This window comes from Durotheca rogersii (assembly GCF_024521655.1).
Source record: "Durotheca rogersii strain YMJ 92031201 chromosome Unknown GGS23scaffold_7, whole genome shotgun sequence".
In the NCBI taxonomy this organism is placed as follows: Eukaryota; Fungi; Ascomycota; class Sordariomycetes; order Xylariales; family Xylariaceae; genus Durotheca; species Durotheca rogersii.
The window spans coordinates 869,976-897,704 of record NW_026251238.1 but is presented as its reverse complement, the minus strand read 5'-3'; the positions used below and the strand labels follow the sequence as shown (position 1 = coordinate 897,704).

General features: G+C 55.8%; 8 protein-coding genes across 8 annotated transcripts; 4 read left to right on the top strand and 4 right to left on the bottom strand.

The window, feature by feature from the left end:
* Positions 1 to 108: 108 nt before the first annotated feature.
* Positions 109 to 3,668, top strand: GGS23DRAFT_595875 (DENN-domain-containing protein; the record flags this gene model as incomplete). The annotated part of the gene is made up of 2 exons (XM_051518390.1): positions 109 to 3,169; positions 3,226 to 3,668. The coding sequence occupies 2 exons, from the start codon at positions 109 to 111 to the stop codon at positions 3,666 to 3,668; spliced, it is 3,504 nt and encodes a 1,167-aa protein (XP_051372947.1).
* An 818-nt stretch (positions 3,669 to 4,486) lies between these two features.
* Positions 4,487 to 5,554, bottom strand: GGS23DRAFT_489156 (phosphatase inhibitor-domain-containing protein). The gene is made up of 2 exons (XM_051514379.1): positions 5,131 to 5,554; positions 4,487 to 4,994 (listed from the first exon to the last, which is right to left on the bottom strand). Exons 1-2 carry the CDS (start codon positions 5,366 to 5,368, stop codon positions 4,615 to 4,617), a joined length of 618 nt encoding a protein of 205 aa, XP_051372946.1. The 5' UTR covers positions 5,369 to 5,554; the 3' UTR covers positions 4,487 to 4,614.
* Positions 5,555 to 6,616: 1,062 nt separating this feature from the next.
* Positions 6,617 to 9,693, bottom strand: GGS23DRAFT_563457 (uncharacterized protein). Its single transcript, XM_051516087.1, has 2 exons — positions 9,649 to 9,693; positions 6,617 to 9,582 (listed from the first exon to the last, which is right to left on the bottom strand). Exon 2 carries the CDS (start codon positions 9,439 to 9,441, stop codon positions 7,195 to 7,197), a length of 2,247 nt encoding a protein of 748 aa, XP_051372945.1. The 5' UTR covers positions 9,442 to 9,582; positions 9,649 to 9,693; the 3' UTR covers positions 6,617 to 7,194.
* Positions 9,694 to 9,765: 72 nt separating this feature from the next.
* Positions 9,766 to 11,369, top strand: GGS23DRAFT_563455 (uncharacterized protein). Its single transcript, XM_051516086.1, has 2 exons — positions 9,766 to 10,210; positions 10,285 to 11,369. Exons 1-2 carry the CDS (start codon positions 10,057 to 10,059, stop codon positions 11,133 to 11,135), a joined length of 1,005 nt encoding a protein of 334 aa, XP_051372944.1. The 5' UTR covers positions 9,766 to 10,056; the 3' UTR covers positions 11,136 to 11,369.
* A 1,170-nt stretch (positions 11,370 to 12,539) lies between these two features.
* On the bottom strand, positions 12,540 to 14,478 carry GGS23DRAFT_489056 (uncharacterized protein). The gene is made up of 4 exons (XM_051514378.1): positions 14,077 to 14,478; positions 13,909 to 13,976; positions 13,536 to 13,794; positions 12,540 to 13,464 (listed from the first exon to the last, which is right to left on the bottom strand). The coding sequence occupies exons 1-4, from the start codon at positions 14,386 to 14,388 to the stop codon at positions 12,625 to 12,627; spliced, it is 1,479 nt and encodes a 492-aa protein (XP_051372943.1). The 5' UTR covers positions 14,389 to 14,478; the 3' UTR covers positions 12,540 to 12,624.
* A 5,061-nt stretch (positions 14,479 to 19,539) lies between these two features.
* GGS23DRAFT_488849 (uncharacterized protein) lies at positions 19,540 to 21,388 on the top strand. The gene is made up of 2 exons (XM_051514376.1): positions 19,540 to 19,692; positions 19,761 to 21,388. The coding sequence occupies exons 1-2, from the start codon at positions 19,620 to 19,622 to the stop codon at positions 21,134 to 21,136; spliced, it is 1,449 nt and encodes a 482-aa protein (XP_051372942.1). The 5' UTR covers positions 19,540 to 19,619; the 3' UTR covers positions 21,137 to 21,388.
* Positions 21,388 to 24,007, bottom strand: GGS23DRAFT_488902 (DNA/RNA polymerase). The gene is made up of 2 exons (XM_051514377.1): positions 23,584 to 24,007; positions 21,388 to 23,481 (listed from the first exon to the last, which is right to left on the bottom strand). Exons 1-2 carry the CDS (start codon positions 23,659 to 23,661, stop codon positions 21,640 to 21,642), a joined length of 1,920 nt encoding a protein of 639 aa, XP_051372941.1. The 5' UTR covers positions 23,662 to 24,007; the 3' UTR covers positions 21,388 to 21,639.
* A 1,396-nt stretch (positions 24,008 to 25,403) lies between these two features.
* Positions 25,404 to 27,368, top strand: GGS23DRAFT_488836 (uncharacterized protein). The gene has a single exon (XM_051514375.1). The coding sequence runs from the start codon at positions 25,600 to 25,602 to the stop codon at positions 26,989 to 26,991; it is 1,392 nt and encodes a 463-aa protein (XP_051372940.1). The 5' UTR covers positions 25,404 to 25,599; the 3' UTR covers positions 26,992 to 27,368.
* Positions 27,369 to 27,729: the final 361 nt, after the last annotated feature.

The window sequence follows — 27,729 nt, the reverse complement described above, 5'->3', positions numbered from 1 at the left end:
AATAGCAGTCTGGCAGGCCTCGCCAGCTAAGTCGCCTTTCTTTCCATTCCAAGGGGACACCCAGTCAGAACTGAGAAAGGAGAGAGATTGCCGCCGGCTTGCGATGTCATGGACAACTCCTCAGCGCCGCTCGCGGACTATTTCTGGATTGCGGGCATCGAGTCCGTATCTTACCACGACCTGCCACCCCCTTCTACGTCCACGTCTATTCAGGTAGAGAGCACTATCGTCGAAGATGGCGAGCCGGAAGACGAAAACGAGCCGACGGCCTCGCCCTCCAACAATAACAATAACAACAACAACAACAACAACAAGAATCTCCCTCGCCACTCTCGCCAGAATTCTAACCATAGGCTTTCGAAAGCGTCTTTCAACTCGGTCCATACCCTAGAAGAAATGGACGGGAATACGAGAAGCAACAGAAGCAGTGCCACGATCAGGCCGATCCCGCTCCCCGGGGCTTCTGGCGAGGGTGGCTTCCTCGGCGATTTCGATTTCGACAAGGCTTTAGTAAAGTTCGCTGCCGAGAGGGAGAACTTCCTGGAGGACCTAAGCTTTTCGGCTGGTGCCAAGACCCACTCGCGACCGCCGATGGTGACCCCGCGTGCAGAGAGGATCAAGGCAGAGGACTCCTCGAGCGGGAGGATGAGCCCTATGAAGAACATCAGAGGGAGCATCCGTGGCAGTATAAGGCGCAAGATAAGCTTCAAGGACATGAATAGCATGCGAAAGCAGCCATCAAATCCGAGACCTGGTATGGCCCCTTTTCGCGACCCAGGACGAGAGTCTTGTCTACAGAGTTCGGCAGAAGGACCCCCTGCAGAACTTTCTCAACGTGCCAGCAACAGGAACCCTGGATTCCGTACTGACTTCTACGAATTAGCTTCGATCCGCACTACCAGGAGATTGAGTAGCTACAACTCGGTCATTCCCCCGCCCGAACCTCTCAACCTCGACCCTGATATGCACCCCTTAAAGCGACGATTTGAGCCCGAGCTACTAGACAGATACCCACCCCGAGGAGACGCGGAAAGCCTTGCCAAACGAGGCAGATTTCCCGACTATGTACCCATGTTCGCCTTCCCCAATGACATCCAGATCGTCTCGTCCGACGAAAGACCGCGGTCAACCTGGCATGGCTTCACAATGACCTCGGACGACAATGCCAAGATCTACGGCATCACCGTGATCATATGGACGGCCCTCACGATGGATGTGGCGGAGGATATCGAGAGACGCTGCGAGCATTGGAGGCAGAGACACATGACAGAGGAGGAGCGAGAGCTTGCGGGTAGCCTTGGCACGCGGCTTGCCGCAGAACGTGCGCATCTGTCGCAATTGCTCGCTAGGCTCCCGACTATACCGTCTGGCTCTGATGCTCGAGAGACGCTCGACGACCAGATCAGTGCGGTAGAAGAGAAAATCAGCCTAATGACGGAAATGCTGCGGCCTCTAAGGCACGGTGCCGCTTCCAAGATCGACGGCCTGACTGCTGGTGAAAGTGGTCTCTGGACGCCGCGAGCGTACGGAATCCTTGGCAGAGACGTCACGAGAGTGGGCTTTTGGAAAGATTGGCTTCGAGCGGTCGTCGTTCCGATGACGGACGGCGCGGTGATGCGGGTGCCGGCGAGCTCTCCGAGAGCTGGCCGCTGGCAACCCCTGGAACGATACGTCGTTAATCTGTGCACCGAAGCCTTTAGCCCCCTTAGTTCCAAGACCCAGGTCGAAATCGGCGTACGCGAGCTACGCCTATACGCGCGGAAGGAGGCGATCAATGAACTCCCGGGCTCTCGAAACATAGACCTCTATGCGCTGTTTAGATCTCTTTCCCTCGAGAACATAGTCACTCTCTTCGAGTATGCGATGTCCGAATCCCGAATCATCTTCCTCTCCTCGCATACGGCTATGCTCCACCTAGCTTCTCACGCCTTGGCTAGCCTGTTGTATCCGTTGACTTGGTCGAGCATCTTCATACCTATACTGCCGGCGAGGTTGATCTCTGCCCTCGAAGCGCCGTGTCCTTATATTGTGGGTATCGAGCGGCGGTATGATAACGTCACACTTCCGGATGATGACTACGTCCTGGTCGATCTCGATAAAGATACGATCGATTCGACGTCTTTGCCCGTCCGTCTTCCGAAACAACACCGGCGGAAGCTTCTTTCGCTTCTGCAATTTGCGGCGCCGCATAGTCTGCGGTACGGTGTCGCGACGGGACCACCCCCGTACGCTATTGAGTCGTTTCCTTACGACTCCTTTTCCGCCGAGAACTGGGCTCTATTCAACGAGAAGGCTGCCCCGGGCACGCTTCACAAGTGGGTTTCGCAGAATTCATCCTCGTTTGGCGAGGCTGAACCTGTAGACCCCGCAAGGGTGCCGGTGTTCAACGCGTTCTTGCATGCGAAGCCCGGAGGGTCTGAACGGCCGACCACCAGCAAATCGAACAAAACCAGTCCGCCGTCGTCGGTGTCACCCGTTTCCATAAACTTCCCGCCTATGCCGGTGACGCCCATATCGAGAAGTGATTCCGGATTCGCGCTATCCTCGACGCTGCGGGAGAAGAGGTCGGGCCATTTTGACGAGAAGGGCCGGCGTAGCTCCTCGTTTGGCCAAGCGCCCATCCACCGACCTCATCAGCCCTTCTTCAGCGGCCACCATTCTAATTTATCCATCTCAGCCATCTCGATCGACTCCCAGTCCTCATACGGCGGCTACGCACCGTCGACCTACGCCCAATCCACTCTCGCTGCGTCGACGGTGATGCCCAATATGCTGGTACAGCCTGTTGAAAACACCGAGTCTACAGTATGGGTCGAAGGCCATCGCTTCAATTTCAGCGATCACGACGCATCTCTGACTTGCGCCATCTGCGATGAGCGATCCGAAGGTGACGGATGGTACAAATGCTCTGGTTGCGGCACGGTTTCTCATGGGCGTTGTCTGGGCTGCGTCTCGCTTGTCTGCCCGGTGGCCTTCGACTCCGACAAAGTCCGGGCTGCTTTCGTCCGCTGCCTGGCGAGTTTGCTATACACGTACCGCAAACATTTGGGCCGGCCCACGAAGGAGCAAAAGAGCAATGGTCAGATTTACGGATTCGATATGAATGGTTTCATCAAGAGCTTGCCATATGACCAGCAAGAATACGTCTTGATGATGAAGGAAACGCAAGGTACGTATTCTCTCCCGAGCTTATTGAGCTTCTGTCCATGCTGATGCAATAATTAGCCTTTAACCAGTTTATCCACGAGCGCGAGACGCAGCCGCCCGCCAATCCGGAGATCCGCCTCTTCGACGAGATCATCCTTGCCAAGAAGGCTCGAGGGAAACCCGGTCTGTCTTCGGGATTTTCCCGTCTCTCGACGATCAGGGCCTCGCACGGCGTCTCCGCCTCCCTTCCGGGGCTTCAAATACCGTCTAGGCAGCCGAAGCCGCAGTCATTTCTAAGTGACACATCCGATCATATATGGCGGACTGCTTGCGTACCCGTACCAAATGCAAGGTTCTCGGGCGACTACCGTGCCATAACGACGAGGACGCCAGCTCGGCTAGATACCTCGCTGATGAAGGAACCTCGCGCTATCCAGGGCGTACCCCGTCCCGAGCAGCGGAGGAGAGGTGTCATGAGGAAACAAGTTCCTAGCATGTTAATTCCCGAACCGCCTCAATAGGTTGGGGCAGCCGGCCTATTGCATGCAGAGGATGCCAAGACCTCGTTAGAGTGTAATATTAACATGGGTATCGTGTATTATAGCTCTAGGGGGGCCGTGAAGACGAACGTAGCGGATGACGTCGGCTTCCTCGAATCTCCTCCGCCGGAACATCATTCAAGGCTACCGCGAACACTCAATGCCCCCCGGCTGGCATTTAGCGGCAGCCCTGCAGCATTTTTACACGGGATTGATAATAGGTAGCTGAATAAAGCTTTGCGCGTTACACGAGGCTGGAAAAGGTTGAAGAGAGAAAAAAAAAACCGGAGAGACTAGCACGGTAGACAGGACGAAAGACAATTCAACAATTGGGGCGGGGGGAGGGGCCTTGTTTGGATGGTGTAGCCGAACTTGATGTGTAGACATAGGCAGATCGCATTCAATTTAGAGAAGACAGAAACAAGGATATACATGCCACACTCAACGGAGACGGAAGAAATCGTCGTTATTGGGATTTCCCTTTTTCCCCGGAGAGCTGGACGGCTACACCTCGTTGCTCGCCCGCCTGCTCCCAACAATGCAGTAGTAGTTACAACAACGTCAGCAGTGTCCCTAAACCCTCTCCAGCCCCCCTGCTCTCGGGAGGAGGCTACGAGAAAGAAAAAAAGATGGAAAAGGAATTCGTTACTTGCTCGCTCGCTTGCTTCGTGAATACCCGTTGTATGTGGCTGCTCCTTGCTCCAATCCCAAAGAACGCAAAAGGAAAAGACGCAAACTTAGCACATTTCTCCCTACACGTATCCCCTTCTCGCTGCTCCTAGCTTCGCGGGCGGGCGATACTATTTTTTGTTTTTGGCACCGAATACTATATAGGTAGCTTGACGCCTCCTTTCCCAGAATGCTTCCCGGTTCATATACTCATTTCCCGAACTCCCAACCCATTCTCTCCCCTTTTCCGGCCTTTCTCTCATCTGGACTTGGCGTTTGCGGCGCCCGAGGGCTCACCGCCGCCTCCAGTTTCTACGTTCGGCCGCGGCTGCCTGGGTTTGGGCTGCCTCTCATAGGCGTTAGGGCTCGGCCGGCGCCGGCGCCGGTCTCCGTCACGGCCGTGGTCACGGCCATGATCGTGATTGTGTCCGTGATCGTGGTCACGCCGTTGCTGCTGCTGCTGCTGGCGTCTCCGCGCAGCCATGGCTCGCTCGCGCGGGTCGTCCTGCGGTCCGCCGCCACCGCCGCCACCGTCGGAGCCGGAATCCGAGTCCGACGAGGAGGAAGAGGAGTCGTCGCCTGAGGAGGATTCATCGGACGATTCGCCTACCTGGCGGGGGGCGTGGTATATACAGCAGACTAGTTGGTTTCAGGACAGGCTCGTTAGCGTTCACGTTCTAAGATCGTAGGTGAAATGAAGTGCATGGGTAAGAGAGGAGGAAGTAGGGAGGATGCGGATAATGCCATTCACGTGTCGATGCAGAATATTGCATACCTTTCGATCGCTTCCGACCCAAGCCCTCGTTGTCTACCACGGACTCGGCCCACTGCACGCGGTGGTCGGATGCCGGGCGTGCCCCACGCAATCGAAGGATTGCGGGGGCTGCTGGGGCAGGCGCGTCGGTCCCTGTCCGTGTCCCCGAGCCGGCAGGCGCCTCAGTCAGGGTCTGGGTCTGGGCGCCTTGTGGTGGTTGGCGCTGCCGTTGGTTCGAGAGAGGCGTCGAAGACGACATGGTTTGAGGCGCGCTGTGTCGCGTGTGAATGAGATTTCGAGTAAGTAGAGCCGGGATTGCGACGAGTCTGTTTGCTCTTCCACCCTTCTCCTCCTACCTTATTTCCTCCTTTTCAAAATTTTTCTTCTTATTTCTCCCTCTACTTGTGTCTCCTTTTTTCTTCTTCTCCCCGTAGCCGTAATTCGGTGCAAGGGACAATTCCCTATTATGACGAGGTCGAGAGCGGGCCGAATGATAAATAGTAGTGGCAAGGGTGGATACCAGATCTCGTGACTAGAGTGTTGGTGGGAGAGCTATGGCATGGGAGATAGACGAGGCAGCTCGCGAAGGAGGCGAGATGGTCAACCCCAGCGTATATGCGAGAGGGTGTGCCTAGAGATTGGAGCAAAAGACCCGAGATCGAGTCTTCGGTACCGTCCCTTTCTCTCCTCGGTGCCGGTAACGGTGTGTCTGTTTGGGCCTAGATCTAGGTAGGTTGAGGAGGGCGCCGTGACGGGTGTGGGCCAGTGGTGGTTGCGCGAGTTTGCGGGCGGGTTTTCGCAATGAGCGATATATCGCCAAGCCACACCTCATCCACGGTCAGGTCGGTCGCAGGGTTTGAATTAATTGTCTCTCTCCTCCGCAGCCTCTTCCTCGGCGGCTCTGCTTCCCCTGGTTCAGAAGTCGCGCACGGGACGGTGACAAAGAGGAGGTAGCGCGGCAGGTACCAACGGGTAGCGGGTAAGTGAATGCCGTGCCTGTTATGGAATAGTCGGGGCGAGGCACGAGGACAAACAGCCAGACAGCCAGACAGCCAGACAGCCGGACAGGCCCCGCGAGCGAGGGCCTCTCGTCTTCCTTAAATGAGTATATATATATATATTTATGTCTGTCCGCTTGGGTCGTCGTAAGCTGTCGTTTCTAATTCCTTCCTTGGAGGTGTTGGGCCGGTATTTCCAAGTGCTAAGCCGTACACACTCGGACGAGTGCAATACCTATTACCCAGGTAGGTATATCGAATAAAGGGGGCCGCTCCAGCTATGAAGACTCTCTCGCGGGTAGCAAATGGCCGCCCGTTCGCGAGAGCGTGGGGAGAGACGACCTGACCTGATTCTGGGAAGGAATTGGAAGTCTATGAGTAAAGCCGTTGCCAGGCTGGGCAGGAGGGTGTGGGGCGAAGCTTTCTTGCGTGGGTGGCTGCCCGACTTGAGCCTGCCCGCCCCGCGTCATGCTGACGTTGAGCGATTACCTAAGTCATCGACCACAGTATTAAGTACGTTATATATAACTTGAGGTACCTACCTCTTACATATCTAAGCACCTACCTGGAGGTTGTAGGTACCTACCTACATAAAGGCCGACCGGGCCGTTCCTCTTAAAACCTAGGTATCTCAAGGTCTCTCCTAACGTCCATGCCTCTACCTCCTAGGTAGGTACCTCCTAAGTAGAGGTACCTCTATCCGTGGCCGTCGACGGCTGGCGAGTTCAGATTAGCAAGAGCCCGGGTTCCGAAGGAAGAGAAAGGCATTGGTGAGGCGTAACGTGGCAGCACACCGGCTGCTAGGGTCGGGCAGTTGCTAGAAGGGTTGGGCTGGCACCAAGTTACGGTGCAGGGAACATGCGATGAAAAGCGAGGAAACATGCGAGGAGAATGGTTTGCGCTACCTTGGGCAGTCAAGACAGCTTCAGATTATTCCTACACTGGCAATCCTCACCGCCTAACGTCTAGGCGCGCGTCGAGGTCCGGCCTACGCACATACGACGGATATCATTGGCGGGACGGCAACAGGACTCTGGCTCAACTCGACCACGACGAAAGCGCCCACGATTTCAAGGCTGTGATGAAGTTACGGGTTGGCGCTGCCGCCGGCAGAAGCCTCCCGCTCTCGCTTGCGCCTCTTCTCCAGCTTTTTCATACCCTTCATGCTCCTCCTCGGCCTCGACTTGGTTGTCCCCTTCGGCTTGTTCATCAACCACAAATTCAAAGGCGGGCGAACCGATATGAACTTGCCCTCGGGGCTATACACATCCAAAATTGGCCAGTTGAACTCCTGCTCGCCCTTGTCCTCGGCCTGCGTCCACTCGTCGCTACCACGCGCTGGCATCTTCTCTCGCGACCTAGATGGTTCGCCAGTCCAAGTCCCCGCTAGCTCTAGCCTTTCTAGCGGCGACAATCCCGTCTTCCCCCCTGGCTCCTGCGCCAGCTCCCCTCCCCCTGGCTCAGACTTTGGCTTCTCTCCAAAGAGGGCCTTGGTGCGAACCTGCGCAGTAATTTCTACCCATCCGACGCCTTCGATCAGGATATCGGCGGACAGAACACGATACGGTAGTTGCTCCACCTTTAACCCAACGTCATGCTTCCTCGTCAGGGGGCCTGTACGCTTCTTGGTCACGTCCCATCTGAGTTCAAAGGAGCCTGCTAGTTTCGTCTTCTCGCCCGTCCCCGGTTCGGCGATGTTCTCAATGTTGATGCTGTCAGTCTGCATCTGGATCTGGATTGCTTTGTCGGTCCTCGTCACGTGCGGTTTGATCGGAGTGAATGCGTAGGTTAACATGATGAGCTTTGGGTCCCTCGGCGTGATGCGGATGAAGCCGCCGAGCAGCAGCGACTGGCCTGGCTTTAGCGTCATCTGTTCGGGGACGATGCGGGAGCGCATAACCAAAGACGGACGGTGTTCCTCTTTGACATATTTCTCCAGACCGGAACGTTCCAATCCAGGGAGGTCGATGAGCTCGCCAAGTCCGTTGCCAAACGGAATGCGGATCGGTGAAGCTGTCGTACCGGGTAGGTCAGAAACTAGTGGCATTTCGGGATAGTTGACCTCCTTGGGCGGCGGTGGTAGAAGAGCGTATGTGTCAATCTCTCCCTCCTTAACCTCTTCTATCACTCCGGTTTCGGTCTCCTCCGGCGTGAGCTCCGCGTTTTCGCTTGCTTCGTCCGTCGCCTCCGTCCTTTGGCCTCGCGTGCTGCTACTCTGCATATGAATCCTGATCTGGTCTCTTGGAGGTGGCCAATCCATTCTCCCTTTGGGAAGGATTTGTTCAATAAGTTGGCTTTTGCCGACATTTACCTTGCCAACCATCCAGGTGGCTCCAGCGCGGTTCCAGATGTCTTCTTTCAGCTCCTTCGTCCTCCAGGCCCTCTTCGAACTCACCAGTGCCACATTGCCCAGGCGCACGTTCTGCCCAGTCTTTCCGAGGGCGTCCCGCAGAAGCTCCTGCATAAGCGGGAATATCTTTTCCACCTGCTTTGGCTGAGGTGCCAGCAGATCGCATCGCGTAATGATGAAACTAAGCTCAGTCTTGCGGCCATGGTAATACCTGACGTGCCTGGACCGGCGGTTCTGAGACCTCAGAGGCATGGTATCGAGTAAGTGCGAGAGCTGCGGCAATAGGGACATGGGGAAGTCGGCAGCGTCGAGGACGTGATAGACATGATTATGTTTCCATGGCGACTCGAGGATCGTGTCTCTGATAGCGTCTACGGAAGGGTGAGATATTGACTTCCCAGAATGGTTGTGATATAGGTCGTGGCATCGATCGCAAAGAGGCACCTTTGTAGGCACTGGTTTAGGTGCTCGAGAGGATTCCAGACTCAGCAGAAGCCCCTCTACATCGACCCCCTGCTTCTCCAGCTGTTCATGATCAAGGCGCATCAGGGCCTCTTCGTAAATCTTATCTTCTGCTCGAGAACGTTTTTCCGCTAGTGCAATCCCGAGGAAGTTCTGGACAGCCTTGCGACCAAGATCAAAGTAGCCAGGTTGGCCAGGGCGAGACGTTTGTGTCAGAGCACCACAACCTCGACATTGCCTCGGCAATTTTCGAGTGGGCAGAGGTTGAGGAGCACCACGAACAGACGGTGGCGGGATTTGTACGTCCGCCTCGGCTTTTGGATGTGCCAAGTGCAAGAACTGGCGTTGCGGTGTCCATGGTGAAGCTGGTGCCGGGGATGGGAATGCGGCAACCTCGAGTCTTAGACGACGCAGGGATGTGTGGATGGATGGACAAAGAAACAGAGGCGGCTCAACTCCTCTCGGGTGCTCCACAATGCTGAGAGCGGGATTGAGCCATCTCGAGCAAAAGGCGCGACGCATCGTGCTCTCGAGGAAGTATTCCTAAGAGCAGGGCGCATTCGCCATTTGAGGTTTGGCCGATGCGTTGCATGTACGCGGGATCTTTGTTGAGCGCATGCTCATAGAATTCCATAAGTTGTTACCTACCTATAATAGCGTTCACTATAAAAAAAATTTGGAAGGATGGAATTAATTTGTTATCGATAATTCGGATAGACACTAACGTACCTGGGTATATCGATAAGACCGACTTCTCCACTGAACGTGTAACCCACATTAGGTACACAATGGCCTAGGTACCTGTGTATGCGTCACACAGGTATGTACCTACCTAGTGATACATCAGTCTTTTAGGCAGGGCCGCCCATCCGGCATGCCCACCTTAAGTAAACCACTTAAACCACGCAAGTGGCCACCTAAAGTACTTCACCTTCTAAACAACCCAAACGGAAGACGGGTCTGTCTTCAGGTCGTCAAAGTCGATCATTTCCGAACCGAGATACCACCTGCGTGCCTACACGAGTATAGCTGTCCTCTCGTTACACCGCGCAGCTCTCTCCGACATTTACCATCCCATCCCCCAATTCAACGATAGGCCAGTGCTACCAGGCCCTGAACCTGGTCGTCCTCTTGAACATGACCGAAGGTCTCCAAGCTACAGAAGATGCGGCAGCCGCGCGTGCCGCCGAGCAAGCTCGCTTACGCAAAGAACGCCGTGAGGCTAAGATCAAGGCTGGAGGAGCCGCGCGACTGAATAAGATCACAGGCCTAGGCGGAGGCGTACAGAGAGGTAGGGGATCCCTTCCCTGCTCAGATAGGTAATTATCTTGTAGGTATATCCGATTCTCTAACTTGGACATCTAGATCCCCCGCCGCAGCCACCACTGGATTCCAGCGTTCCTCAGGCTACGGCGACGACATCGTCATCTCCGGCTGCGATGGCAACTCCCCCTCCACCTGCCGGTCAACATGGCGACCCAGAAGAAGTCGATATATCAGAGCATCACTATGTGCCACGCACGACCGACCGGTCGCTGGCCAGCAACCTATCATCAGATGACATCTCAGAGGCGCGCCTGCGAAACATGATGCTCGGCCTCGACCGCCCCTCGCTCGCCGGAACCCCGCCACCGGCAGGCCGGGACCCGTTCTTAAGCGGCGGAACACCGCCATCGATTCCCGGGATGGAGGGCATGGACAATGATCCAGTGGTGAAGATGGTGTCACAGCTGATGTCGCGCGCGGGCGGTGGTCCAAATACTGGCAGCGACAATACCGTGCGGCAGACGGAGCAGGCGGCGGTAGATAAGCCGTTGGACCTATGGCGCATCCTCCACGCCGTATTCGCATTTGGTCTCGGTCTATACGTAGTGCTGTCTACGACGTTCACCGGTACGCTAACAGAACGCGAGCACTCAGCCCTCTCCGCAAAAGAAGGGGCAGAGGTGGATAGCATCGAGCGCTCCCGTGTGTACTTTTTCTACGTGTTCTCCGCAGTCGAGGCACTGCTGCTGACGGCACGCTTTTTCCTTGAGGACAAGGGTCAGAATGCGCAACCCAAGAGCTTGGTGTGGGCCATGAGTGGATTCATCCCGCAGCCGGCGAGAGGCTACGTGCAGCATGCGCTTAGGTACGGACAGATATTGAGTACGGTCAGGATTGACGCCTTGATGTGTGTTTTTGTGCTAGGGGTTTGCTCGTGGTGGAGATCATGAGAGGGGCATGGCACAGGGTTTGAGGCAACGATCAAGATAGGGGTATTGGCACGAGGTGACTTTTGAACTACCCGCTCGAGTATTCGTTTTAACTTCGGAGTTCTAAGGCGCCTACAATATTTTCACGAGACACGTTTCAAAGTGCCTAGAGGACCCGATGGAGTGGGAAGTATGTTCGTTTATTCAAGACTGTTTAGCAATATGAGACTACACCGAGACTCCCTACCAACTAACATCCTAGAAATGTTCGACGGTCTACGTAGCTATCGTTGAAAACCCACCAGATATGATCACATATACGAGCAAGTAAGTCACTAGGGCTTCCCAAACAGGCACGTATCGTAACTATGTAGGATGTACCTGTAGTTAATCGACGGACGTGCGGCTTCTGGGCCGTACAGGGGCACTGCGATGCGGGCTAAGCTCCCAGTCGTTCGTATCGCGTCTAAGACTGATGGCCCCCAGTACTTGGGTATACTCATATACACAACTCCCCCCTTCCCCCCCAAAAAAGCCTCGGCGGGAGTGTCTTTATGGGCTCGGGGACGTCGGGGTGTATGCTCCCCGTTCATGTGATAACCCGGTAATCTCATTCACTCGAGGCAGGGGAGTGCCAAGGCCGACGTCTCCTATTTACTCCCCTGCCTCCGCCCCCACATCCCCGAAGGCTGGTCTTGGGAAGCTCACAGGGGCGACGGAAACAACGCATCGGCCACGAGATCAGCCTAATGATGAGCACCTGTCTGCTGAGAGTGGTGTAGATGAGCGGGCAAGGCGGGCAGGTAGTACCGGCGATTCCGACTCGGGGGCGGGGAGCCAGGATGGTGGTTCGCGTCCGCGCCAAAACTTGTTTACTGCCTTCGGTTCTTTACCACTCTCCCCCTTTCCCCCCCTTCGCGTATGTATGCAATCCCCCCCCCCTCCTCCATACGAGAAGTTAGGTATATGGCTCAGCCCCCCACCACCCTTCCCATCGTACACGGACCTACGTAGGTGATAAGTCCTATCCGCCCACACCAACAAGCTTGGATCTGTCGCTCCGCTGGAATCTGGGCACACTTCCCTCCCCAAAGCCTGTTTCCACGGTTGCCATCGTGCCGCGCATGCATGGCGGTTAAGGTTAAGCATGTGGGACTGGAGTAGCCTCGGGTCAGGGTTCGCGCCATATCTCGAAGAGGGTTTACCGGATCGGACGCCTCTCGTGAGTGGGGTGGGAATAAATAAGTCGAACTGATTGCCTCCAGCTGATATGCATGAGCCTCCGGGTGTGGTTGGTTCGGTGTAGCAATAGCGCGTAACTGCGTAGGTATGTATTGTCATACACGCAGCTCGGGCGACAAAGAAGAAGAAAAAAAGGCACGCTCCGTTAGACTACAAGTTAGATTACAGGAGTATGTCGATGAATATGCCGATGTACCCAGTGTTGCGCATTTCTCTTGAATGGGTGGCCTCCAGTCTGTTCTGTCTTCGAAAAAAAAGGGGTGTTCCTTTACGCCTCGAGAACGGACCCTAGTATCCTCCCCAGCACACCGCGGACTCTCTGCCGATTCTCTCTCACGCACGTAAAGACGACAGCTGTGCTAAACGCGAATGCGAGCGTCTCCCTCCACTGCTTGTCGAGCGGGTACCGGCGGGGCAGCAGCGTGGCCAGGGCGCGAGGCGCGACGAAGAGGGCCATGTCCTTGCGGCGGGCGGCCTTTTCGATCACGATGCTCCATCCGCACATGAAACAGCCGCAGCCGACGCAGATGCCGCCGTCGATGGCCTGCCGCGTCTGTACGTCCCTGCCGAGGAGGTGCGGGCCAATCCGGGTCCTGGCCAGGCACACGCTGTAGTAGAACAGGGCGATGAACGCGGCCAGGAAGGAGGAGGAGCGCGCGGCCGACGAGAGGGCGATGCGCAGGCCGCGCAGGTCCTTCTTCCGCGCTGCCAGATTCAGCGGCAGGTAGGTGGCCATGGCCCACCGGAACGAGCGGCAGAACCGCGATAGGGCGTGGTACTCGCAGGATGGCCCGCAACCCAGATGTACGATCTCGCAGGGGAAAGGGATGGTCTTGACGGGATCGCCCCACTCCGGCGGCCACTCATAGTCGGCGCACATCGACTGGAGCAGTGGACCCTGCCCGGTCTCTTGGCCGTAGCGAAGCTCACCTGTCCGGCAGCGCCGAAGCGCCTCGATCAGGCGCGCGTCCACTGCAGCGGCCGAGCTGATCCATTTCGTGTACGCCTTCGGTAGCCGCGAAGGGGTGTAGAACCACGCCCACATGATAAGCGCGCAAGACGCGGCGAAGATGGAAGGATCGGCGAGCTTGGAGATCAGCGATTCGACCTGGAACTGGTAAGCGATGCGACTAGGCGATTGGCGGAGTTGCCGTCGCCATGCAGATGTCTGGTCCGTACCTGGGTCCATCGGCCGGCTGCAACCTGGCGTTGCTTTCTCCGAGCCCACAGCTCTCCAACTATTACATCGAGAGCCCTGGTCGAAGCGAACAGAGTCAGGTCGAGAGTCCGACCCGCGTACCTTATCGTCTCCCGCCTGGCTTCTGGTGGAGAGCCCGAGTTAACGGTGATCGTCTCTGAGAAGGCGTCGCTTTCTTTGGACTGCAAAAGCCGGAGACTCAGCCAGCTCGAGATGAAGGCGGACAGCCATCTCAGAAGTCTGATTAGGCAAGATGTTAGTCGTAGTATTCGGATTGTACCTGCGAGCGAGAGGAAGCGCAACCAAGGTGGCGCACGAGTACTAAGCCGCCCCCGACAACGCATGCGGGCCTACCTTTTCTGGGTCACGGCCGAGAGCTGCCGGCCTCGCGCGAGACTGTTCAAGGCTTTACCTAGGAGAACCTTCGGGGCCAGAGAGTCAGCGGCGCTGGCATTTACAGGGGGTACTGTTTATAGTCGCGGGATGGGGTTGAGGATAGGATAGTTACAGGGAGGGTTTTACCTCGAGCAGCGTAGTCCCACCAACGAGGGCGGCGCAGAAAGTAGGAAACCTCTGTAGCTCGAGTCCCCCACGCAGGATACGTTGCAGGGATGAGAGGAGGGAGGAATCGTGGGGTCGGGTGACATCTGCGGCATCCTTGTTGTTGGCCGCCCGCCTAGTTACCGCCTGCAGGACGAGCGTGAGTAATCTGGGTGCAACAGCGGAGGCATACCCTAAGACGTAGGCCCGCATGAGAGGCCTAAGGAGAGGCGGTATAGCGTGGTCCAATTGTCGCCGACCAGCCGGCGCTGCGGACAGTAAGGAGGATGTCATCGTTCCGACGCCGCAGCAGACGCGTGGCGATGACGCGACGCCGCGACTCGACACCGACTTCGTTACAGCGCCGATGTAGCTATAGGTCCTCCATATAAAGGCCAAAGGCGTATCGCGGGTTTGCTTGTCACGTCCCTTTCGAACACGCCTCCGAGGAGCGAGTTTCGGCCTAGGCAGGGTATGCTTAGGGGGGGGTATGTAGAAGGACGACGAGGAAGCGCGAATCGTGCTAACGACAACTCCTGGACTCGAAAGGGGGTCGGGCCGGGTAATCTGGTACGCGCTAAGAGCGATGATCTGAGATGGAGGCGCCTGCGTGTTCAGGATCTACAAGGCTTCAATTACAATAAAAGAAAAAACAAACCGGGTTGTCTCGACGTCGACTTCCAGAACGTAGCGACCAACGCAACGCAACCCGGCGAGTCGGGTCTGCCGAGGGAGCCTGGGCGGGGGTTTGCAGCCGGGGAGCTGTGTAAGTAGGCGCGCGGCGTAGGAGGGGATTTGTGTGCCGGCCGGAAAGCGGTCACAGTGAGGACACGACGATGTTAGAAAGCCGGCGACGAGATGAACCGGGAGACTTGAGTTAGGTACCATCCAACGTAGTGCAGCAATTCCCTGACCGGGTGCGCATACCTATATGGCATTCGATAGAATAAATGCCCACCTCCTCTAGCCTAGGTACCCCCTAGGTAACTAACCTGATACTGGGGTGTACTCATCGAATCGCCGAGGGTAGGTAAAGGAAACGGGGGAGCAGAGCGGCGTGGCACAACCAGCTGCAGACCCCGGACGCCGTGCGCGTGCGCCCCCTACGCCGACCTCTCTTCGACCGAGGTTGGCACGAAGAAGAACGGAGTCCAGCATAAGTACCTACCGCCAAACATAGGCAGGTTTCACGGTTGCGAAACAAGGATTGAACACCGCTATCCTGGGGTACAGTGCGCTATGTGCTTACCTAAGCACATACCTACCCACCTAGGTTAGGAGGTACCTAAAGCACCTAAGGGTGTAGGCAACCTAGGTAGGTAGGTACCTAACCTAAGATAAAGTCGGGGTTCCTCGTCGTAATCCGCAATTATAGGGGTACCTTAGGTAGGCTCAGGTCAGGTGTATGCGCGCCTGAAAACTAGAGCGAAGTCCGGCTAGGCCGCGACGATCCTCTTGATGAATTCAAAATGCTGTGGGCGATAGCAAAGGAGGTAATATATTATACATGTAGGTATACCTATACTTAATGTAGGTAGGCACCTATAAGGGGACGAGAAGCACGGGTGGCCACAGACAATCGCTATTACTATACCTACGAATAAGTACCTACTACGTAGCACATCTGGACGATCTAGCCACTCTGCCTATAGGAGTCGGTCACCAGAGAGGTAACGGCGGGAGGACGGCTGCCGGAAATTGATCACCAGCTTCCCAGGGGCTCAAGCCACCCATTTCGGTCAAATAGTCTTCTTCGTGGCAACATCTTGGCCACGGATAGCCGCATCTCGAGGTCGCCGCGAAGGCACACTGCGCTGGCTCCGCGGAAATCGGCTCAGAGGCATCGCGGAGTCGAGGCCCTCCTTTGGCTGCCACATTTTGAGATGATCTACCTAGGTATCTACCTAGGTGCCTACCAACCTACCTCTACCTACCTACCTGTACACATGCATTAGATACATATGTACATGCACGCACGCGAGTAGGCAGGGTTGTCGACAAGGTGTGCTACGTCTGTCCTCGACCGGAACTCTTCAGAGCCCAGCTTGGCCGTTCCGCCAACAGAACGACAGGTTGGCAAGGGCGAGAGAATGGGAGGACAAGCTGGAGTGTGGTGGATCTTCTGCTGCCCCGTTCATGAGCGTGCTATGCGTTAGGATTATTTCTTGCTTTCGAGCCAGCGTAATCGGTGGGGTGAGTAGAGGGGGCGTGAGAGAGGAAGATGAAATTGGAGAAGACGACTAGCACATGCGATGCATACCTCCTCTGTGGGGTAATATATATCGGAAACTTCCTTAGCATCTCGGGTTAGGTAAGTACCTATGTACCTATCTTCAGCAATGTTAGTGCCGGACCCGTCCTGTCCTGTCTTAAACGTCGAGACAGATCTGAATGATGCGGCCATCTATGCCTGAAAGGCGTTACTATGAGGTACCTAGGTAGGTATGTATGTACGATATACCTACCTGATGTAGGTACCCAACATATCTCCTCTTCCAGACGATCTCCTTGGACGTCAGTAGGTTGGGCGTAGGTATGAGTCGGTCCCTAACCTCTTACTTACCTTATGAGTAGGTACGCAAAGGTCCCAGCCCGCGGAATGGAAATTGGCATGTGATCCTACCTCGGGGCGAGGGGAAGGGTCCCCCCCTGCCAAGCTACCTCCAACCTAAGCGGCGTGCACTACGTAGTAGAAGATAGGTCCATGACGAAGGTCAAGAAGTTGTAAGCATTTGACTCGTCCCCTCGTCCTATCATGGGTTGTCCAAGGTAGGTAAGTAACCTGTCCGCATAATAGATCCTGGACAGGGGGTATTCGCTCAGGCAAGCCGTCACGTTACTTGCTCGTTCATTTGTTTCCTTCTTCTGCTGTCTCGGTTCAGGGGGATGCCGGCACATATAGAATGGATCTACACCTGCTTCGCGGACACAAACAATTCAAATTATTACCTACGCAGGCATGCTCTGCACAGAACATCCGATTCTTAACCCGAACTCGACCGACTGCGAAATGCCCGTCTGGTCCCTCCATACCTAATAGATAGCTCGGGCGCCAGTCTGAGGGAGGCACCTACATATGCGCATACATTACTTATGTAGGCAGAGTTGAGTTTGGTTAGCATGTACGTAAACAACAGGGCTCCGCTGCATCGCGGAAGCGGGTCCGTTATATAGACAGATCATCGATAGACCCCCATGTGAGCACAGCTTCGAGTACGTAAGGCAAGTAGGGCTTGGTGAGCTACAACAGCTACCTCAGGTGCCTCCCTACCTTAGGTAGGTACCTACCTATGTAGGTACCTAACCTCGACCCCTCCTCATTTTACTAAACGTGCTTAGGTAACTCCGCGCTCACGAGGATCTCATCTCTGTAGAAGGAAGGAAGTATATTTTACGTCTCTGTTCTACCTATGTACAGATAATGAGACGGGCCCACGACGACGGCGGCACGAAGGAACAGGTAGCCGTATAATCGCCCGTTCAGTCAGGAAAACCCCCCACGGCTAGATGTCCACGGTATCGTACCCGTGCCCTTCGCTCCCTACCGGTATTTTCCCCTTAGCGGTAGGGGCCATTTTGGTTAGGCACCCGGAGGAAAGCTTCGCCTCGACGGACAGCAGTAAAACCTCCGTTCCTACTTTCTCTCTCCTCCTCTCCTCATCTCTGTAGAAGGTTGTGAGAGGCGCCGCATTCCCCTCCAGCGGGTGCGGCCTGGGCTGTCGGCGCGTGCCGCTACAATAGGAAGAGGTACAGGAGGCGGTTACTTGCTTACTCACACGTAGGTATATACCGGTATTTTACCACATACATACCCCACTCCGTAAACGCATATTTTCCGTAGTTCATCATGCCGCAGCGCGTAATATGATGTATGCATATCTCTACCCAGGCTTGGATGTTGAGGTGCATTATTACTAAGACACCCTGAATATTTACTGCCTAACCTCCTCACCTCTTAGCCTCCTGCTTAGCCTCCCACTGCCAGGAGGAGGTGTAGGTAGGTAGGTACTAGGTAGAATTGGCAAAGAGAGATGCTAGCAGCGGGCGGGAGCAGGTGACTAGAGAGGCTTCTTTGCGGAGTAAAGGATCTGGACCCTACGCATGGACGGATTTCGTGGAGGGAGCTGTAAGTGGGCTGGTTGGTTGGTTCTCTTTCTTGCCTCCCTCCCTCTCTCTCTCTTTTTTTTTTTTCCGCTTCCGTTTGTTCCAGTAGAGTGGCCGCTTACTCCTCCTACTCTCCCTCCCACCCTTCCACCCACCTACCTACCTACCTACCTACCACCTCCAGTTGACCTCTGTTCACGCCCTCCATCATCATCACCATCCCCCTCCTCCTCCTTCTCCTCCTTGCCGTCGCCCAATTACCTCTTAAGCCGTTCCAGCTGTTGCACCACCCTGCCTCCCTACCTACCGGCCTCATATCTACCCAACCTACTAGTAACCTGTATGCCTACATACCTCCTCCCTGCCTGCTTGCCTACCGGATACAATACATAACAGACATACATGCCTACATGACACATGCATTGTACATATCCACCTCCTCTCGCCTTCTACTCGCTGCCCAGCTAGTCTTGCCAACACCTCTCTTGTCTCTCCATACCTCCATCTGCTCACCTGCCTGCCGCCCGCTTACCTACAGCTTTTAGTACCTCACCCATCCTTACCCAACATACGACGTGCTTGCAGGCCCATCGTGTTCTCCTCCCTTACGACCGCTGTAACATGCACGTAACCAGGCCTGAAGGCGAAATGTCGGTCGACCGCTGAAGGACTCGCCGCTCCCCGTCGCTGCACCACAGCATCGCACAGCATCGCCGCATCACACACCACACCCACACCCCGTACCTCGACCACCCTACCTTCCTTGACCTTACCTTACCCTACTATACCGGACTGGCCCGACGCCAACCCGAAGATCGCTTCCCTGTTGCTACCGCCAGCATACTACCCAGAAAATCATGGCAAATTGACGATCCCCCAAACCATATAGCGTGACCAACCGAGGGCCGCATCTACGTCAACTCTCTCCTCAGCTTGGCCGATGTCGATGCTCGCCCACGCCCTGACCTCACACGCAGAACCGAAACATAATAATCCTCCCGTCCGAACGATATGCAACAGCTCTCTGGCCTCTCCGCTACTATTCCTCCTTTGACGGCTGATCCGGGTTGTAACCGACCAGCCTTGTCGCGAGTGACGACGATCCCTCCCGCGGTGCCTATTCGTTCAGAAGGCCTGCCCTCCCCCGCTGTGGAGGCGTGTGGCCTTCGTCGATTAATCTACCGTACGACCAAATCCCCATGTCACGCCCATCTATCCCTCACGACCTCGAATATCCCCTCGTCGATCCTGCCTATCTAAAACCTGGCTTGTCGAATATCGCGGTTCGACCGTTGCGCCGTACCACTACAACGAATCTTGCACATATCCTCTAACCACCCTGCTTGCCATCCATCGGACTCTTGCACTGGTCGGGTCCGCATAACCCTTGATTTGCCGTCTCCTGGTCTATAGAAGCACTCATGAGCGCCGTGTGCATACAACGTCCCAAAATGGGTTCGTCACAACCGCCTGGCGGCAATGCGCCATTTGGTTGTACGCCCCCTGTTGCTTATAGGCAAACCAGTCGCTACCAGCGTTTATGAGCTAACCTCTTTGCACAGATCATATCTCAGATCAGGACTTCCTGTTTCTCAGGGCCCCTACGCCCCCCCCGGGAGACCCTTTACTGAGCCACGACGATTCGAGACTGCTGAACCTCTTCTTCGAGGACATGACGTCCAACCAGTACCCCACATCATATGGTGAAGGACTTAACTTCAGCGAACAGTGGATCAGTCAGCTTCCACCCGCCTTTTTAGGCCATACTACATCCTTTGGACAGCAGCCTCAGCAGCCGTCGGTCTCGCCCCTAGGTGGAATGCCCACCGCGACCTTTCAAGATGTGTTTACCTTTGGTCCAAACGTGATGCCGCCGCCGCCGCCGCAGCCGTCTTTACAGCTTCAACATTCACACCAGCACCAGCACCAGCACCAGCATCAGCACCAGCACCACGACACCCCGGTCTCTCATACGCCGATTGAGCAGAATGCCCACGCGGATGTTGCCGCAGTGCTAACATCGCTCCATCATGGCCATCAGAATGGGCACACACTCAGTTCCAACGGCGTAATTGCTCGTTCCCCGGTCGTCCAATCCCAGCACGGCGGTAGTCACCTGAACCAAATTAGGTCGACGTCTCGAAATCACCTCAACCCAGATCGAAATAGCCCAGCTCGACATAGATATAGCATGTCGAACGATGCTGATACGCTTTTCGCCGACATGGTATTTGGAGCCCCGCATGAACCACCTACTCAACGACAGGTGGAAACGACAGACTTGCAATGGGGTTCCGATTCTGGATTTGCTAGGGCACAAGGATATGTTCCGCCCGATAATGCGTACAGCGAGATCCTTGAGCAAAAGAGATTGGGTGTCCTGAAGGTCTTCTCGATCAGCGATAGCGCTGCTACTACCCGGCCTTCATCTCCCGTGCCTAATGGGGAAAGCTCATCGAATGCTGCACCCAGCGGGAATTCGGATAGCCAAGTCGACGTTAAAGAAGAATATGACACCGAACCTCGACCAGCGAAGCGCCGCAAGAGCAAAGCCAAGGCGAAAGAGGAGGCAGAGCGGGATAGAGATGAACCAGCAGCCGTTCCAGCAAAAACCGCTAGAAAACGTAAATCGAAACCAGACCTTAGAGGGGTTGCGGATGTGTCTTCGGCGGTGGTCCAAGAGACCCCGGGGAAAAGGAGAAAATCTGCCGCGAACTTGGTCAAAGCACCGCGAGAAAACCTAACAGACGCGCAAAAGAGGGAAAATCACATCAAGAGCGAGCAGAAGAGACGAGGGGCGATAAAAGAAGGGTTTGATGACCTATGCGAGATCGTTCCTAACCTTAAGGGAGGTGGCTACAGCAAAAGCACAATGTTATCAATAGCAGGGGAGTGGCTCGAGGTTCTAGTCAAGGGCAATGAAGAGCTGAGCCGGTGATGGATCTCTCCTGGGCTTGTGATGTTTTGAATACTGTGTAAGAACACAAAGCTGGGAGCCCGTGATCTCCGGCGTTGGGTTGGAGTTGCATTTGGCTTTAGGTTTGGTCGCCACGGGCCAGACGAATAAAAGTTCCGAGACGGCGGCAGGGCGGCATTCTTATTCTTATTTGGGTACTTTATGGGCTATTGATACCTTGGGAGGTTCCGCTACGGGACGCCGCGACTGGAATTGGGGGCGGATCGTCTCGGGAAGAGCAAGATGGACATGAATAAACAATCGACCGATACGCATGAGCGTCGACGTCAACAACAATTTCTAGTACCTATTTAGTACAGTGAGCCACGGGCGTGTGTCGTAAGCCGCATCGTGAGGCGGCTTATTCAAGACGTCGACGTGTGGTGCATTGTAATATCTCGTTGGCCGGACAGGGGGCAGGAGGGCGGAGGAGGGGAAGAAGGAGGGCGGTACTCTAGTGACGAGAAACAGGATGCAGGCATTTATTAATCGCCGATAGCATGAAACCTCTCGTGCGCTGGTATTGCGAAGACGGGGATCGCATGCCCGCAGAGACGACACCTCTGGGATGCACCTTCGTCCTCCCAAACGTCCGCATAGGGGCATGCATCCGGTTCTGGCGATGATGCTGCCGTTGTCGGCCCTTCCATTAAATCTCCGCACCCGCGCCCCTCTACCTCTTCCTCACATCTTACCTCGGTTGGTTTTGCAGCACCGGTAGTATCGTGGGTGGGGTCGTCAGACAAGGGCGCGGTGTCGTACACGGTCCACTCGCGTAGCTTATCCTCCTGTGTCCGGAACATGCGCGCGATGTCCTGACCTCCCGCCCCTTCTCCCGCCCCTGTCCTGCGACTCCCCGACTCCTCGATGCCCCCCGCCACGACAACCATGTTAGTCACACAGACGTTGATAAGGGCTAGATTCCAGCCCCCGCGGCGCTCCGGGTGCAGCCGCCGGAACAGCGGGAGCAGCGCATCGGCGGCGAGCCGCTCGCCAACACTCTCGACGACGTCGCGTAGATTCAGGACGAAGGTGGGGAGCGGCTGGCTCCGGGAGCTCCGAGCGAAAGATTCCGCCGCGGTGGGAGGGCCGGAGAGTTTCGGCGGCCGTACGCGCGTGGATAGGCGCAGCGTCTTGGGGTGTGCGGTCCAGCGCCGCCGCCGAGTCTCTAGACTAGATTCTCCCGCGGCCGGGGGGGCGAGGTCTACCTCTTCGCGGCTGTCTGCTACGACGAGGTCCGCGTGCATGCGCCTCACGAGAGAGGTGGCGAGGGCGCGCAGCTCGCGGACAATCTCGGTAGGAGTGTTGAGAGGGCGCGCCATATACGTGTCCTCGACGCTGATCTGGGCCGGGATGCCGCTCGCGGCCTTGACAGCGGAGGGGTCGATGCCGTGCAGAAGGTCCCAGACCTTGTCACCGCTACCGCGCTCGAGGCTAGCGTGGTCGAAGATCCGAGATAGGAGTTCTGCGGATAGGGATGGGTGCTGGCGGACTTGGTGCACTGTCAAGTCCGTTGTGCTGTGAGCTTGGCCTACTAGGTCGTCGTCTGCGATGGTAGCGGAGGCTGCTGTGCTCGTCGAGAGAACGTAGTCTTGGACTAGTTGAGCGGTTCGGGACCCTATGCCGGGGATCTGCCGTAGCTTGTGGGCATCCACAAACCCCTGCACATCGTCATCCTGGAGGCCGAGGAGCGTTGTTTGGTTTCTTGGCTTATTGACGCTGCCAACTAGCTTGGCTAGGACTTTGTTTGTCGAGATGCCCCCGCTAGACGTATAGTCAAGCTCCTCCAGCTTGTGGCGTAAGTAGCCCGCTAGATGCGAGGCGAGCATCAAGCGGACGCACAGTGGATTGTCTAGAAGGGTTAGCAAGTCGTGTTCCAGATACGCCGGTGGGTACACGCATCCGCAGAACCGGGTAGCATCGAAACTGAACCCCTTCTCGGGGTCTAATACCGAGAGCTGAAAGAACGAGTCGCGCAGGGCGTTGCGGTTGAGAAGCTCTTGGTTGTACACTACGACATCCGTGACATCGAGGAAGACCTCATCGAGCCCCAAGCGCTCGACGCGGCCGCTCCACGAGTGCGCTCTCAGCACCGACCACAGAGTCTTTGAGGCGTCTCGAAAGGGCGTCAAGTCCTCGCCGCAGACAAGTACGAGGTCGGGGCACGTGCGCTGGGCTTCGGATACGAGCATCAGCTTTTTGACACCGCGGGCACGGGCGGCATAGTTGCAGGTTGCGAGGATGCTCTTCTGCTTGACGCCCAGCGGCAGCCCCTTGAGCGAGGGGTTCAGGTTCTCGAAGACGCTGGCGTAGAAGCAGTCATAATCCTGGACCGCCCAAGATAGATCAGCAACATACTCATCGTTTTCTGATAAATTATCATGACGGAGAACAAGGGCACGTGTTTGGATCAAGTCTGTTTGACCTACGAAGTGTAGGATGACGCGGTCCTCGTTCCTCTTAGGGGCTCTGCGAGCGCGTCCCGACGTCAGCGCTGCAGTGTTCATCTCGTTCCATTTTTAGACTGGGAGACGACTACTCATACGCGGTCGGGGAGCGGGGCGAGCTATCTAGGTGAAATTCGCTCATGGATTAGGTTGGCGATCGAGAGATATCAGAACTAGACCACCTTTTTACGCGCTACTATCGACCCGTGAGTCTTGAACAACCTGGCCCAGCCACACGCGCTCTTTTGTCGTCACCTCAGCCACATGCCTATTATCAGCAACCGGCTAACCCGTATTCAGGAATTAGCGGGTGTGGCACCCATGTCCCAGAGCTCCCGCCATCCCATCCGCCATCCTTCTCTCATCCGTCATCCATCGCCTTCGTCGAGGTGTTTCCTTGAACAACACCATTTTCAAACGCTCTGCGATTTCCACTATGTCTCTCATTCAATTTCTAACAGGCACCCGCCACGCCTCGTCCCAGCTAACGACTCCACCGCTCAACGAACCAGCGTACCCGAGAGCCCTAGCACCTGTGACGGTCCTCCGCTCATCTTATCCCACATATCTGCTACTCCAGGTGTCCAGTGCGCCCGGCTAACGGTGGTTGGTCTATCTGCCGCGGAAGAGGCCGAAACGGATTGGCCCAACGGAGGTAATAAAAATAGCAACGTCACCGCCCTTGCGGTCCTTGCGAACCTCGCGGAAATGGAAAATGCCTCCTAAGGAGATGCCGAGGCCTCAGAGGGAAGCATGTTCACCAGCGTGACTGAGAGCAAGACATATGACTCGGCTAACGGACTGGGAAGCGGCGCTGTCGCTGATCGTCGATCTATGGTTCGCTGGCTTCAAGGTGGCGGATGTCACGGAGGACACACTGGCTCTTTGAAAGCCGTGCCGCCACCGGTCTTCCCTTTTCCGTCCGGCAAGTTCCACCCCAGCTGCCGAGCCGACGGGGCTTTGAGGACAGTGGCATATGCAATTAGAAGGTCCACACCTGGCAGCCCACCACCTCCTTGACGGCTGCCCCGATTCCCTGAGACGCAACTCATATATAGGTACCTACCCAGGTCACCTGCCCTCCTCGGTATGCGTGTGGATAAGTTGAGGATAAGTTGACCTTACTTGGTCTATGAATCTGGGAGGTTGGCAGTCTACATGCGACTGTCCTTCTCATATTCACCAACCCCCCCCCTATGTTTCGACTATCTAAACATATCGGTGAAACATCCCGTCTCCGAGATGCGGGGGGAAACATTCTTGGTCGTCGATGTGCCCAAGCCATAAGCGCCGAAAAAACAGCCAGAGGCGACGATTACATGGGCAGTCTGGCCTATTAGCCGATCTTACTGCGTCGGCCATTGGCTGTGTCCGGCAAGGATCGCGCAGATCGGCAGGGCTACGTCGGCGCTTGCGTCTTCAACCATCCATCCCTTCTGAGCCCATGTCGCTTTTTATAGCCAACCAAACAATCCTGACGTGGAGGCGGATGCACCTGTCTGTCGCAAGTCTCCTGCCAGTGGCCAAGCCCGTGTTTCTCCCCCTTCTACATGGTTCCAATAGTTGCCGGGCTTTACTCAGTAGGACCCGCCGCGGCCCCGCCTAATTTTCCCTCTCTTGTGCGAACATTTCTTCCACTCTTCTCGCGCCTATTGCGGCGCCTCAGCACCCCAGTCCGCATCAGTCTCATACATCAAGCGCCTGACCTTACTCACTTGCCATCCCTTTCCCCTCGATCGAGTCCGTCCCGGTGCTAAGGAGTCTTATATATCCCCCCGCCATCCCCCTCCACCGGCAGTTCGCGCACACACCTATAGGTCCGACCCTGATACTACTACTACCTACTACCACATCTTGGCCGCTGGAAGGTTGTTCGAAGGTCCTAGTCTGCTGGTAGCACAGACTAGGCGGTGTGCTCAACCTCCTCTTGACACCCCTACACAGCGTGCCTCGAAGTCATATCCGTGAACCAAGCCTATTATTAGGCTGATCGTCACGATGGCCGGCCCCGAGTTGTCGAAGAGACCTAGACTGTCTCTGCAAACCAAGCCGTCATCCGGACCATCCTGTAAGTCGACGAAGAGCTCGTCGGCGACTGTAAATCCCAGGTCACGAACGGCTTTCAATACCCTGTCAAATGTTTATGTTACTGCCATCGAGAGATCGACGCCGGTTCAGTCGACGCCTTTGACGGCCATTAATCTTCACCGACCTTTAAGACTCCAGACGGACCCGGAATCCCTCAGGGGCCTCCGGCAGGGAGCAGAGTCGCCTTATACCACGACGCTGCCGGATACCCCGTTATCCGCCAATCCCACCTCGCCAGCCCAACAGACGGAAATCGTGTTCCCGAGTACTATGACGGCGACTCCGCCCTTATCCGCCGGACCAGTTGAGTCATCCGAGCCTAGCAAGTTCCCGTTTGCACCCACCGACACGAGGAAACAGGCACTACCGTCTTCCCCTGCGCAGAGCCGGCGCCGAGTGATTTACGCGCAGTTTATGTCGTCTGCAAAAGCGCCCTACAGCCGCGACAGCTCTCTTCACAGCATCCTGCGCAATTCCCCCCTCCCCCCTCCAGCAGCTTTGTCACCCAACTCGCCGAGAAGACAGTCACGTCGCCTACAAGAGAAGGCAGAAAGACATGTGGGGTATGTCTCTCCACTTACACAGACCATCACGACGGAGAAGTACACCAGGTCACACATCGATCTCCTCGCGGACGATGCGTCGCCCTACACACCCTCGCCGATTGCGGAAGATTCTGATATGGCACTGGGCCTCGCGACAGCGCACGCGGGCGACGAAACACGTGATGGCGGAGAGACCCCGGGACCGTTCGAGGATATGCGGAGGCGAATGACTGGATTAGGAGCGGAGACGGCTCTCCACTCACCGAGACCAGATGGCATCCGCAAACGCAAGAGGAAGGAGAAGAAGCGGAAATGGGTGTGGACTATCGGCCAGGACGACGAGGAGAATGAGAGCGGTGCCATGATGGCTCTCCAAGCTGCGGCGGAAACTTCCGTGTCTGGACACTCTACAACCGCGTCATCACCTTCGTCTGTTTCCCTATCCTCGGCTTCGCCCGCAGAAGCAGCAACAGAGGAACCCATCACCGGTATCCGGAGTGCAGAGCCTTTCGGATCGGAATCCGACACGACAGCAGGTCACATGGACATCGAGATGTTCGACGTAGGAAGCAGAATTCTAAGTAGGGCCACAACTCCTCACAGCGCCAGTCTAGACGCAATGGAGACCCCGACAGCTCCAGTGTGCAGCGCAGCGCTGGAGAAGGTAGACGGAGCGGGGCCTGCAGAACTGACCAGCTCCGAGGCTGGAGAAAGAAGAGACTCGCCGGTTCCCCCGGATTTGGTGAATCACGAGTAAGCCCAACACGGCGGAAACAAACTGGGACGGGATATGCCGCGGTTACACGGGACTGATAGAACCGGAGCTTGTATAGCTGGCAGTACGGAAAAAGGAATGGGGTATGGTTCACACGCATACCACGAGGCATACGGAGAGCATTGGGTGGGGCAGTTAAGGCTCTGGCATTGGCGTTATTCGATACCATAGCATCGTGTCTTTCGGATTCTGGATTGGCTCAGAGGGGTACGCGAGCGTACGCAATGGGTATGAAATGGACAGCATCTTGGCGAGCCTGAGATGTGACCTGCAATGAAGCTTATGAACCTAGTAACGAGAAATGGATTCCAGTCTCATAATTGATAGATCCACCCTGCAAGTGACATTCTAGCGGCGGCGATTTCTGCGGGGATAAAGCTGACGAGATATTCCAAAAGACTAGGGGATGCTTCGCCAGCGGTGTCGTGTGTACAAGGTGTAGGTAATTGTATGTACCTATTTATCAAAAGGAGGACCTCAAAATAAGTAAAACCTGGGTACCCACCTAGGGCAGGTACATACCTATCACGTAGGCCATACGAAATTAGGTACACCGTCACCTACCTACCTCTAGCCTCCTACACGCACACTACCTAGGTACAGTGTACCTACCACCTGCCTTGTAGTTTAGGTACCTACACATGATGAGGTACACACATATATGTACATACGGAGATATCTTGGATGAGGTCAAGTATCAGGTACCTCCTAGGGCTGTCC